The 15215-nt window shown below is 59.5% G+C and overlaps 2 protein-coding genes and 1 long non-coding RNA gene across 3 annotated transcripts; all 3 read right to left on the bottom strand.

The window, feature by feature from the left end:
• Positions 1 to 590: 590 nt before the first annotated feature.
• On the bottom strand, positions 591 to 4776 carry LOC309440329. Its single transcript, XR_014184170.1, has 3 exons — positions 4643 to 4776; positions 1591 to 1662; positions 591 to 892 (listed from the first exon to the last, which is right to left on the bottom strand). It is a non-coding gene; the product is annotated as an uncharacterized lncRNA (long non-coding RNA).
• A 53-nt stretch (positions 4777 to 4829) lies between these two features.
• LOC309440486 (zinc finger protein 511-like) lies at positions 4830 to 9847 on the bottom strand (the record flags this gene model as incomplete). The annotated part of the gene is made up of 6 exons (XM_082054174.1): positions 4830 to 4864; positions 5681 to 5805; positions 5943 to 6144; positions 9343 to 9367; positions 9481 to 9585; positions 9718 to 9847. The coding sequence occupies 6 exons, from the start codon at positions 9845 to 9847 to the stop codon at positions 4858 to 4860; spliced, it is 594 nt and encodes a 197-aa protein (XP_081910300.1). The 3' UTR covers positions 4830 to 4857.
• Positions 9848 to 10205: 358 nt separating this feature from the next.
• On the bottom strand, positions 10206 to 11236 carry LOC309440334 (glutamine-rich protein 2-like). The gene is made up of 4 exons (XM_082053852.1): positions 11133 to 11236; positions 10657 to 10821; positions 10402 to 10523; positions 10206 to 10299 (listed from the first exon to the last, which is right to left on the bottom strand). Exons 1-4 carry the CDS (start codon positions 11175 to 11177, stop codon positions 10230 to 10232), a joined length of 402 nt encoding a protein of 133 aa, XP_081909978.1. The 5' UTR covers positions 11178 to 11236; the 3' UTR covers positions 10206 to 10229.
• Positions 11237 to 15215: the final 3979 nt, after the last annotated feature.

Below are 15215 nucleotides of genomic sequence, written 5' to 3' on the forward strand. Positions count from 1 at the left end.
AGGGATCCTCAGCCTTAACTGCAGTAACTGCAGAGCTGCCAGCTCAGCAGCTCTAGAGCTACGTCCAGGGACCGGTGGAGCTTTCTAGAAAGCACTGGGGACTGGCAGGAAAAGCTGAAAGAGCCCTCAAGTGGCCCAGGGCCACCTGGCTTCCAAAAGAGCACAGCAGCTGTGCAGTGGGACAGCAAGAGCAAGGGCTGGATCTGCGGGCAGAAAACAAGAGATCAGGCTGGGTGCTGAGGAGATGGCAGGGACCACCCTGCACTGCAGCTCCTCCGCGGGGCACGAACGGCACCGCAAGGCCGAACCATCAATCAGCCTTTTCTGCCGGCAGGACGAGACCAAAGAGGGAAAGACACAGGGGAATAGAACCTCCATCTCCTCCTGATTTGGGGAGTATTTGGAGCAAAGGGAGTCTCATTCTGCCTGGGTTTCAATAGAAGATTTAAATCCCCTACAACACAAAGTTGTAAAAACTGCTTTGCTTTATTCACCTGGTTGCGAGTCACTTTATTTTCAGTCTCCGTGGAAATGCACCGTGAGGCACCACGACGCTTTCCCTGGTTGTTTCTGAGCAAACACTGGGGAGCGGCGAGATGGAGAAGGTCAAAATTAGGGGCCAGTGCTTTTGTTTTCTCTCTTTTCTTCTTTTGCCGGTGGTTCCAGCTTCCCTACACACAGCAGATTTTGTCTTGGAGTTTCTTGAATCTACTTTTTCCCAGAAAAGGCAAACCAATTTCAAATCCAATCTTGTGTGGCCTCAGCTCCAGCAGCCAGTTTCCTCTCACCTCCGTGTTGCAGCCGCAGCCCAAGACTCTTCCTGAGAGCAAGTGATGCGGCCTTCGCCGTGCCCCACGTCTGCCTGCTGTCCCAGCGCTGTCCTTGCTGGGAGCTTTTAAGAACACGGTGAGGAAACGAAAGAAAGAATGAAAGGAACTGTTGCAATCTGCCGCGCTCCTGCTCTGGCTGTGGATCGATTCTCCCCTGGGCGGGCAGGGTGGCGGGGAAGCTCTGTGCCCCGGACCCGGCCCAGCAGGGGAGGCCGGGGGTGCCGGCTCCTGCAGCAGGAGGGAACATGGACCTTCTGCCCGGCCTCAGCCCTGCTGCGTTCTCGGCAGCCATTCCTCACAGGTTTTTCACAAAGCCTGTGCGAACCTTTCAGCTCCCTGGAGTTTCAGAAGAGCATTTGCCATTTCCAGGCTCAGGCGAGATGCCCCCATCTGTCTAGAAAAGGCACTGCTGCCCAGAGGGGGCCTGGCATGGAGGAGAGGCAAAAACAGCCCAGAGGCAGAGGAAATTATTTGGAGTTTGATTTCAGAGAGTGTTGTGTCTCAGGAAGGATAAAACAAGCATGGGGGGCTCTGAAATGCTGCCAAAGGGAGGTGGGGCAGAGACTGGAAGGGACTGTAGCCAAGCACCTCCCAAAGTACTGACACATCCCAAACCGCTGCTGCAAATACCCCATTTTCGCCCCTTTGCCTTCCCCATGCAGAGCGGGACCCTCGCACGCAACTGCAAAAATCCATCACTAAGGTGTGCGGGTGGCAGAGCCCGGCACCTTCGCATCGTGCACAAATCCGGTGCGCTGACCTTCAGACTTTCTTCCTTGGTCCCTTGAATCCTCGCGTGGCTCCTTGTCCAAAGCAGATTGTGGACGGGATCCTGAAAGGGAGACAGGGTCTAAGAGACACAAACATTCCACGTCCCACGGGATCTTCGGGACGCTTTGTGCCTTGTGTCACGTTTCAAGCTCCCAGAGTGGCAAGAGCAAGGTACCAGAGGAGGAGGACATCGAAATCACCAAAGTGTCAGTAAAAAAATGGGTGAAATGCTGGTCTGCTTTCCTGTTTATCCCGCATATTTATGTTCAAATCTCTCGTACCGGTGGGATGTACCCACATGTGCTGAGGGCATTGGCAGATTTGTTGCTAAGCTGCTCTCCGTCATCTCTGAAACGTCATGGAGAAGAGGAGCGGTGCCTGGGGACTGGAGGAAAGCCAGTGTCACTCCAGTCTTCAAAAAGGGCAAGAAGGAGGACCCAGGAAACTACAGGCCAGTCAGCCTCACCTCCATGCCTGGAAAGGTGATAGAACAGCTCATTCTGGATGTCATCTCCGAGCATGGGCAGGAAAAGAAGGTTATCAGGAGTAGTCAGCGTGGATTCACCAACGGGAAGTCACGCTCGAGCACCCTGATGGACTTCTGAGGCGGCACGAGGAGCTGGGGAGAGGAGGGGAGAGCAGCGCGTGTTGTCTCCCTTCACTTCAGCAGGGCTTTTGACACTGTCTGCCACCACATCCTCATGGGCAAGCTCAGCAAGTGTGGGCTGGATGAGGGGACAGTGAGAGAGCTGGAGAACTGGCTGATGGCAGAGCTCAGAGGGCCGGGATCAGCGGCACAGAGTCTGGGTGGAGGCCGGTAGCCAGTGGCTTCCCCACGGGGCAGCACTGGGCCCAGCCGTGTTCAACCTGTTCATCGATGAGCTGCAGGGAGGGACAAGAGTGCACGCTCAGCAAGTTTGCCGATGACCCCAAACTGGGAGGAGTGGTTGACACACCGCTAAGCTGTGCTGCCATTCAGCCAGACCGGGACACTGCTCTCAGTGGCCCCCAACATGGTTCCAGTCACTCCCAGTTCCTCCCATTTACCCTCACACCACCTCTTCTTCATCCCTCTTGTCCCCATGAGCAGCCCCCCTACAACCCTCAGCTCCCGTCCCTAAGCCATGATCCACTCTGGAGATGTGGACACGAAATGCCCCTCCTTCTGGACAGCCGATGGGTAAGAAACCAACCTCTTCCCCACTCTGTCACCCACCTCCTGGGTGACCCCGGGCTCAGCTCTGCTGCTTTTGCATCACTTTCTTCCTTGCACCCAGCAGTGCTTGGAGCAAAGACTGTGTACGTGCACACCCAGCAGAGCCCAGACCACAGCACTGGCTTTGTCGTCACTTCAGTAGGACACAAGTCTGGGTTCTTCCCACAGAAAGGAACGCGGCTCTTGGCACACGTGGGGCTGCCAGCCCACGGCAAGGAGCTGCTGGAAAAGTAGCCGAGGAGAAGGAGCTGTGTGGAGCCTGCACTGGAGCTGCCCCTGCTTTGCTCGGGAGCTGCGTTTGTGCTCAGATCCTTGCCTTTGGTCCTCGCCTTGCACAGCAGCCAGTGCCCAGCCGTGTCCCGGGCTGATTCTCCCCGTGCCTTGCTGACTTGACTTTCTGGCTTCACCTCCGACCTGCCGCAGCACTGCAGCACTGCAGCCCAGCGTGGGCATCAGGGGACGCAGCCACGAACCTCTCTGCTCTTGCTGCCGTCCCACGGGGCTGCATCCCATCGATGGCACCAAGTGAGCAGCATCCTCCTGCTGCACCCCTGGATCCTGCACAAACCCTTTGGGGCCACCAGCTCCCCTGGCAGGGGCCATCGGGGTCAAACAGCGCTGGGCAGGCCAGGGGGGCCAGGGGGAGCGCGGCAGCACAGGGCGGCGCAGACCCGGGCAGGGGGTGGCACGGGGGCTGTGCTCAGCCCCTCCGGCGACACGTGGCCGCAGGACGAGGGACGCTGCCGGCACCTCCTGCTGCCTGAGGGCAAGATCCTGATCGGGGCCCCCACACTCAGACCACGCTGGCACTTGGCTGCCCATCACTGTTTATTGCTGCTGCCTGGCAGCGCTTCGTCTTTTGCTCAGTGCCGGGTGCGGGGAGGCTTCAGCCGGGGACCCCCAGTCTTGTCTGGCTCTGGGGGTGCCGGTGCATCCCTCTGGGGCTGGATGGGCGGGAGCAGCCGGGGACCCCCAGTCCTGCCTGGCTTTCGGGGTGCCGATGCGTCCCGTGGGGGCTGGAGCGGTTGGAGCAGCCGGGGACCCCGAGTCCTGCCCGGCTCTCGGGGTGCCGATGCGTCCCGTGGGGGCTGGAGGGCCGGCAAGAGCCCCGGTGCCCGGGAGACGAGGGATGAGTCCGACTTGTGCTCCGAGGAGGCGCTGGTGCCTGGGGGCGAGGAGCAGGGTCAGAGACATCCACAAACAGGGTCCTGGTCCCCACTCTGCAGCACACAGGCTGGTGTCCCGCTCTGCCCAGGACCACCATCCCACACCCCCCACCTGACTCCAGCTCCCGCACAGGGACCTGGTGCCCCGGCCACCACTGGCTGGTGGCCGGGTTGTCCCCCTGCCTTGGGGACAGCTGGGGCTTGTCCCTCGGGAAGCCTGGCAGGAGAGACCAGAGGGAGCCAGGCTGGGGAAAGCCAGGGGAAAACCTGGCATCCCGCAGGTGTCCTGCCTGCCCCGCTGTCCCCTTCAGGCCCCCTGGGTCCTCTCCCAAAGAGCACCCCGCCGCACCTTCCTTGCCCCCCGGCACAGGCAGCTGTCCGTCCTGCCGGTCCCTGGAGATGTGTCTGTCCTTGTTCAGCGGCTCCGTCACCTTGTGCTGGGAAGGAGAGAGCGGGCTGGCTGAAACAAGGGGCACCATTCGGCATCCCCAACAACCCTTCCACAGACAGCTCTCCCTGGGGAAACTGAGGCACAGATCCCCGGTCCAGGCTCAGACGCCGCCACTGTAACCCCACCTGTGTCACCCTGAGCTTGCTGGGGAGCCGAGCGAAGGGCTGGAGTGGCTGCGGGGTGCTGGGCGGGTGCCAACACTACAGACCTGGATTTATAGAACCGTTTCTCTGGCGTGGCGGGCTCAGGGCTGGCTGGAGGCCGAGGGATCTCCATGTTCTCACTGGGCCCTGTTTCCATTGGGTCCACTTGGAACGGCTCCGGCGTCTCCACTCTCACGTCCATCGGCAACGCTGGCACCGTCCTTTGCAGCAGAGCTCACATGACACGGGCCACTGCAGAGACAATGTGTCACATCCTTCCTCAGTAGCTGCCACATATGCCCAGAGCAAGGGAAACAAAAGGTATTTTATGATCAAAGAAGTCAAGTCCAATTTGGGAGAGTTACTGTGTGGCAGCACAGAGACTGGGCTGCGCAGACTACGGGGTGCAGCAAAAAGGTCACTGGAGAGCTGTGCGACAGCCTTGTATGAGTTTCCACCCAAGCATTCAGGGCTGCTGGGTTACAGCACACAGGGCATGCCCAGGGTCTTCAGTCCCTAAGGTCACTCAACAAGCTCAGAGGGTTGGACCAGGGCAGGGGTGTCAAATTCATGTATCCCAGGGGCCACATCAGCCTCGTGGTTGCCTTCAAAGGGCTGAATATAATTTTAGGACTGTAGAAATGTAACTACTCCGACATTTATACAGTCCTAAAACTACATTCAGTCCTTTTATTAATGCCTGTGGTGAGAGCAGTGCTTGAAACAAGCAGCCAGCTGAGAAAGCCGTTCCCCAAACTGACAGAGCCTCCCCCGGCTCTACTTGTGCTTTTGTGGAACAGGAATATTGCAAAGGGCTGGAAAGCAAAGCAACAAACGGACACAAAGCAACGCAGAGAGATGCTGAGCTTTGTGTTCACACTTGAGATAGCACGAAGGGAGCAGAGCCTGGAGCCACACAGGGAGAGAAGATGCACTTCAAGATAAAGCAGAACATTGCCACAGAGAGACTTGCAAGTCTACCGTCATTTCTGAGCCGCTTAGGATATAACTTGCTTACTCTGGAAAGGGAGTGTGACAGCAGAGAAGCACAACATCACCTCCACAGGGGAAACCCAGTTGTGCCGTGGCAGTTCTGCAGTTACCTTTTCGCTTTCCTCGGCCTATCGAACCGAAAGTCAGCAGGATAGAGGTGAGCAGTGACCAAGTGATCCTTTCTGTCCTTGCTGCTCTTGAACTTCTCCGCACAGCCTTCTACCAAACACTTGTACTGAAAGACGGGGAAAAGGAAAAAAAAAACCACAAAAGGCATAATTGAGGAAGGCAAACGGTGTGAGAGGCGGAGATGGGCACCCTCCCATGCTGCACACACCGACTACGAGCAAAGGGCTGGGCATGGTGACTCACCATGTTCTGCTTCTCGGCCATGATCTGGAAGAGAGAGTCATGCCACTCCAAGATGTGAACATCCAGGAGATGCGCCGAGGGAAAGGAGCGCTTGCAGAAGGAGCAGACGTTCCTGTGCAGCGTGTTGTAGTGGTGCTCGTAGCCCTCCAGCGTGTCAAAGACCTGGCAGCACCCTGAGATGTGGCAACTGAATTCAGACACCCTGCGCGGAAAACAGGACATCCACGCCTTAAATTGGAGCATTAATTTAAGCTGCATATATCCCTCTAGGTGACTTTATAACTTGTGGAATTTTTTGTGAATAGTACTTGAATTAAATGCAAGGTGCAATACAATGAAGATTATGATGGAGCTGGCAGTTGGGAACTCTTTTCTGCTGTTGTGGCTTGAGCACCATATATCACAGTCACAGTATGTTTGGGATTGGAAGGGACCTCAAAAGCTCATCCAGTCCAATCCCCCTGCTGGAGCAGGAACGCCTGGGTGAGGTCGCACAGGAACATGTCCAGGCGGGTTTTGAATGTCTGCAGAGAAGGAGACTCCACAACCCCCCTGGGCAGCCTGTTCAGTGCTCTGTCACCCTCACTGAGAAGAAGTTTTTTCTCAAATTTAAGTGCAACCTCTTGTGTTCCAGCTTGATCCCATTACCCCTTGTCCTCTCATTGTTTGCCACCGAGAAGAGCCTGGCTCCATCCTCGTGGCACTCACCCTTTATATATTTATAAACATTAATAAGGTCACCCCTCAGTCTCCTCTTCTCCAAACTAAAGAGCCCCAGCTCCCTCAGCCTTTCTTCATAAGGGAGATGCTCCACTCCCTTAGTCATCTTCGTTGCCCTACGCTGGACTCTCTCCAGCAGTTCCCTGTCCTGCTGGAACTGAGGGGCCACAACTGGACACAATATTCCAGATGTGGTCTCACCAGGGCGGAGTAGGGGGGAAGGAGAACCTCTCTCGATCTACTGACCACCCCCCTTGTAATACACCCCAGGATGCCATTGGCCTTCCTGGCCACAAGGGCCCAGTGCTGGCTCATGGTCATCCTGCTGTCCACCAGGACCCCCAGGTCCCTTTCCCCTACGCTGCTCTCTAATATGTAATTTCCCAACCTATACTGGAACCTGGGGTTGTTCCTGCCCAGATGCAGGACTCTACACTTTCCCTTGTTAAATTTCATCAGGTTATTACCATCCTATGAAGTGGTGCTTTGATTAAGAAGAAACACCAAGCAACAATATGAGAAATAAACTGTTTGACCTTAAAGCTGCAGTTCTGGATCAAAACTTCATGCCAACACTGTTTAACAGGCATGGGCAGGTGAACCTCACACAACCCTCAGCTTCCTCAGTTTTATGTATGGTTTTATGTATGGTTTTAAAGGCAGATGAATATTCTCTCCCAGGCTGTAGCAGAATGCAAATCCCCGTCTCTCCCCCTCCCTCCTTCAGTATGGAAGGAGTAGACACACCTCCCTCTCTCTCTGCTACTTGAGGCCAACAGCTTCTTTAGTTTGGCCCCAGAGCCCCTGGCCAGGGCCGTCAGGAGAAGGGAGTGCCGAGGCGCCACTGAGCCGCTGGGCACCTGCAGCCAGTGTGGGGGATGTTTGGAGGCTTCAGGGGCACCCACAGCCAGTGTGGGGGTGCAGAGAAGCTTCTAGAATGCCCACAGTCAGATCTGATCAGCCAATATAAAAACGGGATTCTCGTCGAGACTCTGCCCATTGTCGCGGGCCTCTCGGAGCACGAGCGAGATGCTGCTGCCGAGAGCCGCCCCGGGATGGAGACTCTGCTTGCATCGCTGCAACGGGTGTGAGTAAAACTTCTCACAGGATTGTGAGTATATTTACACTTTTCGTGCCCATATGCACGTGTAACTTTCCGTGCTCAATATGAGCACGTGTAAAATTAATCCTCGCAGAATCGCGGGTGTATTTTCCTTCCGTGCACATTTGCACGTGTACTTTCCATGCTTAATGCAAACACGTGTACTTTCCGTGCACATTTGCACGTGTAACTTTCCATGCTCAATACGAGCACATGTATAAATTATTTCCTCGCACAATCGCGGGTGTATGTTCCTCCCGTGCTTCCACATAAGCACGTGCAATATTCCATGCACATTAGCACGTGTAAGTAAATTAACCCTTGCAGGATTGCGAGTGTATTATAAATTGTTTTGGGTGAAGCCACGTGCATGCACTCTGTGGACCACCTGTTGTATTAGTTGCTGCCCCTTAATAATTTTCCTCAACTGATATACGAACCTGTATTTAAGTCACTTCTGGAGCGCTAAAACCCTGTTTCTCACCGGTTTAATAAAAGCTGTTTTGGACCCTGTTGTCCCTTAAACCAGTCTCGGGGTGCCCCCGTGACAGCGGCTCTTGGCACACGTGGGGCTGCCAGCCCACGGCAAGGAGCTGCTGGAAAAGTAGCCAAGGAGACGGAGCTGTGTGGAGCCTGCACTGGAGCTGCTCCTGCTTTGCTCGGGAGCTGCGTTTGTGCTCAGATCCTTGCCTTTGGTCCTCGCCTTGCACAGCAGCCAGTGCCCAGCCGTGTCCCGGGCTGATTCTCCCCGTGCCTTGCTGACTTGACTTTCTGGCTTCACCTCCGACCTGCTGCAGCACTGCAGCCCAGCGTGGGCATCAGGGGACGCAGCCACGAACCTCTCTGCTCTTGCTGCCGTCCCACGGGGCTGCATCCCATCGATGGCACCAAGTGAGCAGCATCCTCCTGCTGCACCCCTGGATCCTGCACAAACCCTTTGGGGCCACCAGCTCCCCTGGCAGGGGCCATCGGGGTCAAACAGCGCTGGGCAGGCCAGGGGGGCCAGGGGGAGCGCGGCAGCACAGGGCGGCGCAGACCCGGGCAGGGGGTGGCACGGGGGCTGTGCTCAGCGCATCCGGCGACACGTGGCCGCAGGACGAGGGACGCTGCCGGCACCTCCTGCTGCCTGAGGGCAAGATCCTGATCGGGGCCCCCACACTCAGACCACGCTGGCACTTGGCTGCCCATCACTGTTTATTGCTGCTGCCCGGCAGTGCTTCGTCTTTTGCTCAGTGCCGGGTGCGGGGAGGCTTCAGCCGGGGACCCCCAGTCTTGTCTGGCTCTGGGGGTGCCGGTGCATCCCTCTGGGGCTGGAGGGGCGGGAGCAGCCGGGGACCCCCAGTCCTGTCTCGCTCTTGGGGTCCCGATGCGTCCCTCTGGGGCCGGAGGGGCTGGAGCAGCCGGGGACGCCCAGTCCTGTCCGGCTTCCGGGGTGCCGATGCGTCCCGTAGGGGCTGGAGCGGTTGGAGCAGCCGGGGACCCCGAGTCCTGCCCGGCTCTCGGGGTGCCGATGCGTCCCGTGGGGGCTGGAGGGCCGGCAAGAGCCCCGGTGCCCGGGAGACGAGGGATGAGTCCGACTTGTGCTCCGAGGAGGCGCTGGTGCCTGGGGGCGAGGAGCAGGGTCAGACACATCCACAAACAGGGTCCTGGTCCCCACTCTGCAGCACACAGGCTGGTGTCCCGCTCTGCCCAGGACCACCGTCCCACACCCCCCACCTGACTCCAGCTCCCGCACAGGGACCTGGTGCCCCGGCCACCACTGGCTGGTGGCCGGGTTGTCCCCCTGCCTTGGGGACAGCTGGGGCTTGTCCCTCGGGAAGCCTGGCAGGAGAGACCAGAGGGAGCCAGGCTGGGGAAAGCCAGGGGAAAACCTGGCATCCCGCAGGTGTCCTGCCTGCCCCGCTGTCCCCTTCAGGCCCCCTGGGTCCTCTCCCAAAGAGCACCCCGCCGCACCTTCCTTGCCCCCCGGCACAGGCAGCTGTCCATCCTGCCGGTCCCTGGAGATGCGTCTGTCCTTGTCCAGCGGCTCCGTCACCTCGTGCTGGGAAGGAGAGAGCGGGCTGGCTGAAACAAGGGGCCCCATTCGGCATCCCCAACAACCCTTCCACAGACAGCCCTTCCTGGGGAAATTGAGGCACAGATCCCCGTTCCAGGCTCAGACGCCGCCACTGTAACCCCACCTGTGTCACCCTGAGCTTGCTGGGGAGCCGAGCGAAGGGCTGGAGTGGCCGCGGGGTGCTGGGCGGGTGCGGCTGCAGGCCGTGCTGCAGCGGGGGGATGATGCTGTGCTGGTCCCCGCAGCTCGGTGGCACAGGGGGGTGCTGGCGCTCATCTGTCTGCTCCCTGGGGGATGGGACACGGGGTGCTCAGTGCCCGGCACCGCGTGGTCACCCCGTGGCAGGGAGGGGGCCGGGGCTGCAGCGCCAGCACCCACCTCCCAGCGTCCCCCCAGGGGCAGGGGCTACTCACAGGCCAGGCACCAGCGTGCTGAGGGGCTGGTCGCAGGACAAGCTCTGGAAATGGGCCAGCAGCTGCCTGGAGGAGGGAGAAAAGGGCTGGGCCAGCTCCTGGGGGGCACGCAGCCCTGCCCGCATGCAGCGCTGTCCCCAAAGCCACCGCTGTCCCTATGGCACTCACTTCTTGATGCCAGCCGCCTCACCAGCCGCTGCTTGCGACACCTTCTCCTCCAGCTGCTCCTGGAGGCTGTTCCATCGCTCCTCCAGCTGCTGCCGGAACGGCCCCAGCTCCAGGCGGTCCAGCTGTGGACGGGAGCGCACCAGGATGGGACGTCACGGTCCCCGGGGGCACGGCCGGCTGGGGACCCTCGGAGGGATGCTGCCTTAGGCTGCCGAGCCCCCAGGGTGTGCACAGTGGGGACGTGCCAGCCCTCACCTTGGAGTCCATCTCTTCCCTGAGCTGTCGCTGGACCTGGTGCCAGCCCTGCTCCTGGCCTGTCACCCGCCTCGTCAACTCCTCCATCTTCCCTTTTAGCTGCTCCACGCTTGCCTCGAACTGGCTCTGGCTGACTTTGCCGGCCAGGGAGGTTTTGTCAGCTTTCTAGCAACAGAGAAAGGCAGGAGAGCGCTGGGGGAGGGATGGAGGGACGCTGGGCTGGGCCAGCTCCCATCGGGAGGAGAGGCAGAGGTGCCTACATGGCCCCGCTCACCCCATCGCTCCTGTGGGCTTGGTCCCACCAGCCAAAGGGACCCAAGCAGGGAGACAGAGGGACCTGGCGAGGGACCCACAGCGGCTCTGCAAGCCCTCCCTCCCCCTGACCGGTTCTGCCACCAAGCACCCGAGGGACAAGGGGCATTTGTCACCCTGCCCAGGACCCCCTTGTGTGGCGCCAGCTCCCCTCCGTGCCGTACCGCATCGATTCTCAGCAGCAGCTCCTCCTTGTCTGCTTTCTCCATCTCCAGCCTCTCCACCCAGCAGGACAGAGCCTTCCAGTGCAGAAAGCACCCGTGATGCCATGGCAGGGTGGCAGCTGCCACCCAGCCAGTCGAGCACCCCCCGCCTCCCCACCTTCCCCCAAAACCTCCTGCAAAGGCATTTGAAACCATTGCAGGAGACAAATCCCTGCTGGTCGCCAGCCTGGGCTCTGCCTGGATGATGCTCTGAGCCCACGGGGTTTCAGCCGCCCACCTCGATGGATTTCTGCTCCTGGCCGCGGTGATCCAGGAGGCCCTTGAGGACGATCCTGAGCTTGTCACAGTCCCCTTGCACCTGCGCAACACTGGCCTGGATGTGGTTCAACAGCTGCTCATCCTGCTGCAGGGAGGAAGATGACACGGTGGTGCCGTGCAAGGTGGGGCTGGCTGCCCCCCGGCCACAGACCCGGCTTACTTGGCTGGTGCCGACGTGCTGGACGAGCTGGGCCAGCTGCAGCCTGGTGTCCAAGATGCCCCCTGCCAGCTCCTGCCCCGCGCTCTCCACTATGGCTCTCAGCTCGTCCAGCTGCAGGAAGGGGAGCAGGAGTCACCTCTGAGCTGGGCTGGATGCAGCCAACAAGCCCAGGGGCCATGGAGGCTCAACGGCCCCATCCAGCCAGGAGGCGTGTCCAGGACCCCACCAGGACCACCCCAGCGAGCCGGAAGGTGCTCAGAGTGCTCCCCCTGGACCTCACCTGCGTCTGCAGTTGCTTGGTCCTCTTGGCCACCAACTGTTCCAGTGTGGCCTGGATCATCTCCTGCTGCGCGGACCTGGCCAGCAAGACAGGGCACAGGCAGGTTCAGCCTCCAGGGGCTGCTCGGGGGGTGTCCCTCACTTCCCCACACCAGGATGCTCCAGCCCCCCGGGCTCCTCGCAGCCCTGCAGGCTGGGAAACCCTCTCCCGGCATTTTACCCCAGCTGCAGGGGGATCTGGTGGCTGCTGCCCGCTTTCCCGTCGGTTCCAGCCAGCCCCAGCTTTCCAAAGGCCTCCTCCAGCTGCCTGACCTGGGAACGGCGGTGGGGGCAGAGTCAGGGCATGGCCCCTGTGTCGTCCAGCACAGGGGCCTTTGGTTGCCCCTCCCTGCCCAAATCCCCCCACCATCCCCGCAGCCCCCTCGGGGACTGCTGCCGGCTCACCTCCAGCTTCACGTGCTGGAGCTCGTAGTCCATACCCTGCAGGGTGGACACCCAGCCCTGCAGGGAGGACACCTGGGTCTGGATGTCGGCCAGGATGTGGGCCATGCTCTGCCGGCCTACAGGGAACGGGCCAAGGGGACATGCTGACGGTGAGGGGGTCCCTGCCGACTCCTCAGGGGGCGCTGGTGTTCTCTGCGCCCCTTCTTGCATCCACAGGGCACCAGGCTGTGTCCCTGGAGTCCCCTCGCTGGTCCTGGGCACAGGCTCTGTCCCTGGCCCCTTTGGCCCCAGGGCTGAGCTTGCCCCACGCTGCTGGTCCATGTCCGACTGGGGGGGCTTGGCAGGGCCAGACTGGTCCCCAGTGCTCTCCTGGGAAGAGAAGGCAAAGAGGAGCAGGTTTACGGGCAGCCGTGCAGCGGTGAGGACAGACCCGTGTCTGTCGTGTCCCCCGGCCCTGTCCCCAAAGCCCGGCCTCAAGCTCAGCACGAGAGCCCAAAGGCAAAGGGATCCTGGGGCAGCTCGGCCATGTAGCCAGGGGGACGGGACCCCCCGGCATCACCGCCCAGCACCGCCAGCCCGTGTCCCATGCCCCAGGGACTGACAAGAGCCTCTACCTTGGAAATGCTGATCTCGTTGGCTTTGATCTTCATCTGCCCCCCGTCGCTGGCCAAGGAGGTGACCTGGGAGCCGCTGGCGGTCCCCTGCAGCAGCTCCTTCCCGGGCAGGTGCTCCTCCGGCTCCCGGGGCTGCTGCCCTGGGCCCTGGGCCCTGTCCTCCTCCTTCTCCAGGCCAGGCTGGTCCTTGGTGGCCTGCTGTCCTGCCAGGAGGGCGGTTGGTCTGTGCCCCGGCTCCAGAACAGGCAGGTCCTGCAGGCCCAGGTGTCCCAGCATGGACTGCAGCAGCCTGTGCAGCGACGGCAGGTCCACAGCCCCATCGCCGGATGTCCCGATGGCAACATCCAGCAGTTGGGACAGGGTGAGCGGGGCCATCGCTGCCATCCTGCTGAAAACAAGGAGCCTGATCTATGGGGGAATGGAGCCTTTCTGCCTGGAGGGGCCTGGGAGGCTGTGAGGGATGGTCAGCCGGCAGCTTCCTCCTGCTCCTCCTTGCCAAAGAAAGTGATCCAAACGCCGAGTGAACAAACACCAAGGGTGATCCAAATGCCGAGTGATCCAACTGCCAAGAGTGATCCGATTGCCGAGAGATCCAACAGCTGAGAGTGAGCCAAACGCCGAGAGTGATCCAAATATCAAGAGTGATCCAAATATCAAGAGTGTGCCAAATATCAAGATTGTGCCAAACGCCAAGAGAGATCCAATGTCTGAGAGAAATCCAAACACCGAGAGTAAGCCAACCGAAAAAAGTGATCCAACCGCAGAAAACGAGCCAACCGCAAAAAGCGATCCAGCCACCAGTGAAACAACCACCGGAGTGATCACACGGTGGGCGATGGGTGACAGGACAATGTGCTGTCCCTGTTGCTCAGCAACGCCCCACCCTGGAGCCAGCGGGCACCGCCCGGGTCCGTGCAGCCGGCACTTGGCTGAAGGATCCACAGGGATGGAGATGCAGAGAGGTTCCCGGCTGCCTTTCCCGCTTTCCCCCCTAAGATGTGCCTGGGGACGCCTCGTATGTGGCAGCAGGGACTGCAGCCCGTGCCCAGGGAGACGCAGCTCCCTGCAGGGTGAGTGTCCCTGCACAGGAGGCTGAGCCACGGCTGGGGAGATGATGCTGCCCATTGCGCAGCGTGGGCCAGTCCCAAACTGCCCAGGGGACCAGAACCAGCAAGGAAGCACCTTTTTAAAATTATTTTTTTCTTGAGGTATGAAAATGCACGACAGAGGCCAGCGTCTCCCCAGCCTCAGACGCGGGAATGGTGGAAGGCGGCTGCTGACAGCGGCAGCACACGGACTTCTAGCAAAGAGCCACGTAAGCAGGGGAAAAGAAGCGCAGATGGGCACGTACTTCCACTCAACCCCGCGAAGTGTTCAAACGCTGGGAAGGGCTTTGAACCCGCATGATCCGTCAGACAAGTGCTCAAAAAATCATCAACAAGAACTCCTTTTCCCTTATAAACCCGAGTCCAAGTGTCACACAGTCAGAGCAGCCCCAGCTCTCTCCTTCGGCCAGGCACTCGAAGACAATGTCCAAGGAAGGATGAGCGTGGACAAGCAAGACCCAGAACAGACGCCTTGCTCTTCTAAGACCTATGAGATATCTGTTTTCAGGCATTAAAAACAAAGCGCTTAGATCTGATGTGCGTGTGGATTTTTTTTTCCAAGCCCCTGAATGGTAGGAGGGAGCAGAGAGACGGGGAGATGGGGACAAGGTGCACTGAGGCAAGAGGCTGAGCCTCTTTGGAGGGATCCTCAGCCTTAACTGCAGTAACTGCAGAGCTGCCAGCTCAGCAGCTCTAGAGCTACGTCCAGGGACCGGTGGAGCTTTCTAGAAAGCACTGGGGACTGGCAGGAAAAGCTGAAAGAGCCCTCAAGTGGCCCAGGGCCACCTGGCTTCCAAAAGAGCACAGCAGCTGTGCAGTGGGACAGCAAGAGCAAGGGCTGGATCTGCGGGCAGAAAACAAGAGATCAGGCTGGGTGCTGAGGAGATGGCAGGGACCACCCTGCACTGCAGCTCCTCCGCGGGGCACGAACGGCACCGCAAGGCCGAACCATCAATCAGCCTTTTCTGCCGGCAGGACGAGACCAAAGAGGGAAAGACACAGGGGAATAGAACCTCCATCTCCTCCTGATTTGGGGAGTATTTGGAGCAAAGGGAGTCTCATTCTGCCTGGGTTTCAATAGAAGATTTAAATCCCCTACAACACAAAGTTGTAAAAACTGCTTTGCTTTATTCACCTGGTTGCGAGTCACTTTATTTTCAGT

This window comes from Streptopelia decaocto (genome assembly GCF_964273445.1).
Source record: "Streptopelia decaocto genome assembly, chromosome: 5".
Taxonomy (NCBI): Eukaryota; Metazoa; Chordata; class Aves; order Columbiformes; family Columbidae; genus Streptopelia; species Streptopelia decaocto.

Coding starts and splice junctions, on each gene's coding strand:
- LOC309440334 (XM_082053852.1), bottom strand. CDS start 11,177: ATGGAGAAAGCAGACAAGGAGGAGCTGCTGCTGAGAATCGATGCG. Junction 10,822..11,132: donor TGCTGCTGAGAATCGATGCG/GTACGGCACGGA, acceptor CTCTGTTGCTAG/AAAGCTGACAAAACCTCCCT. Junction 10,524..10,656: donor GGGAAGAGATGGACTCCAAG/GTGAGGGCTGGC, acceptor TCCCGTCCACAG/CTGGACCGCCTGGAGCTGGG.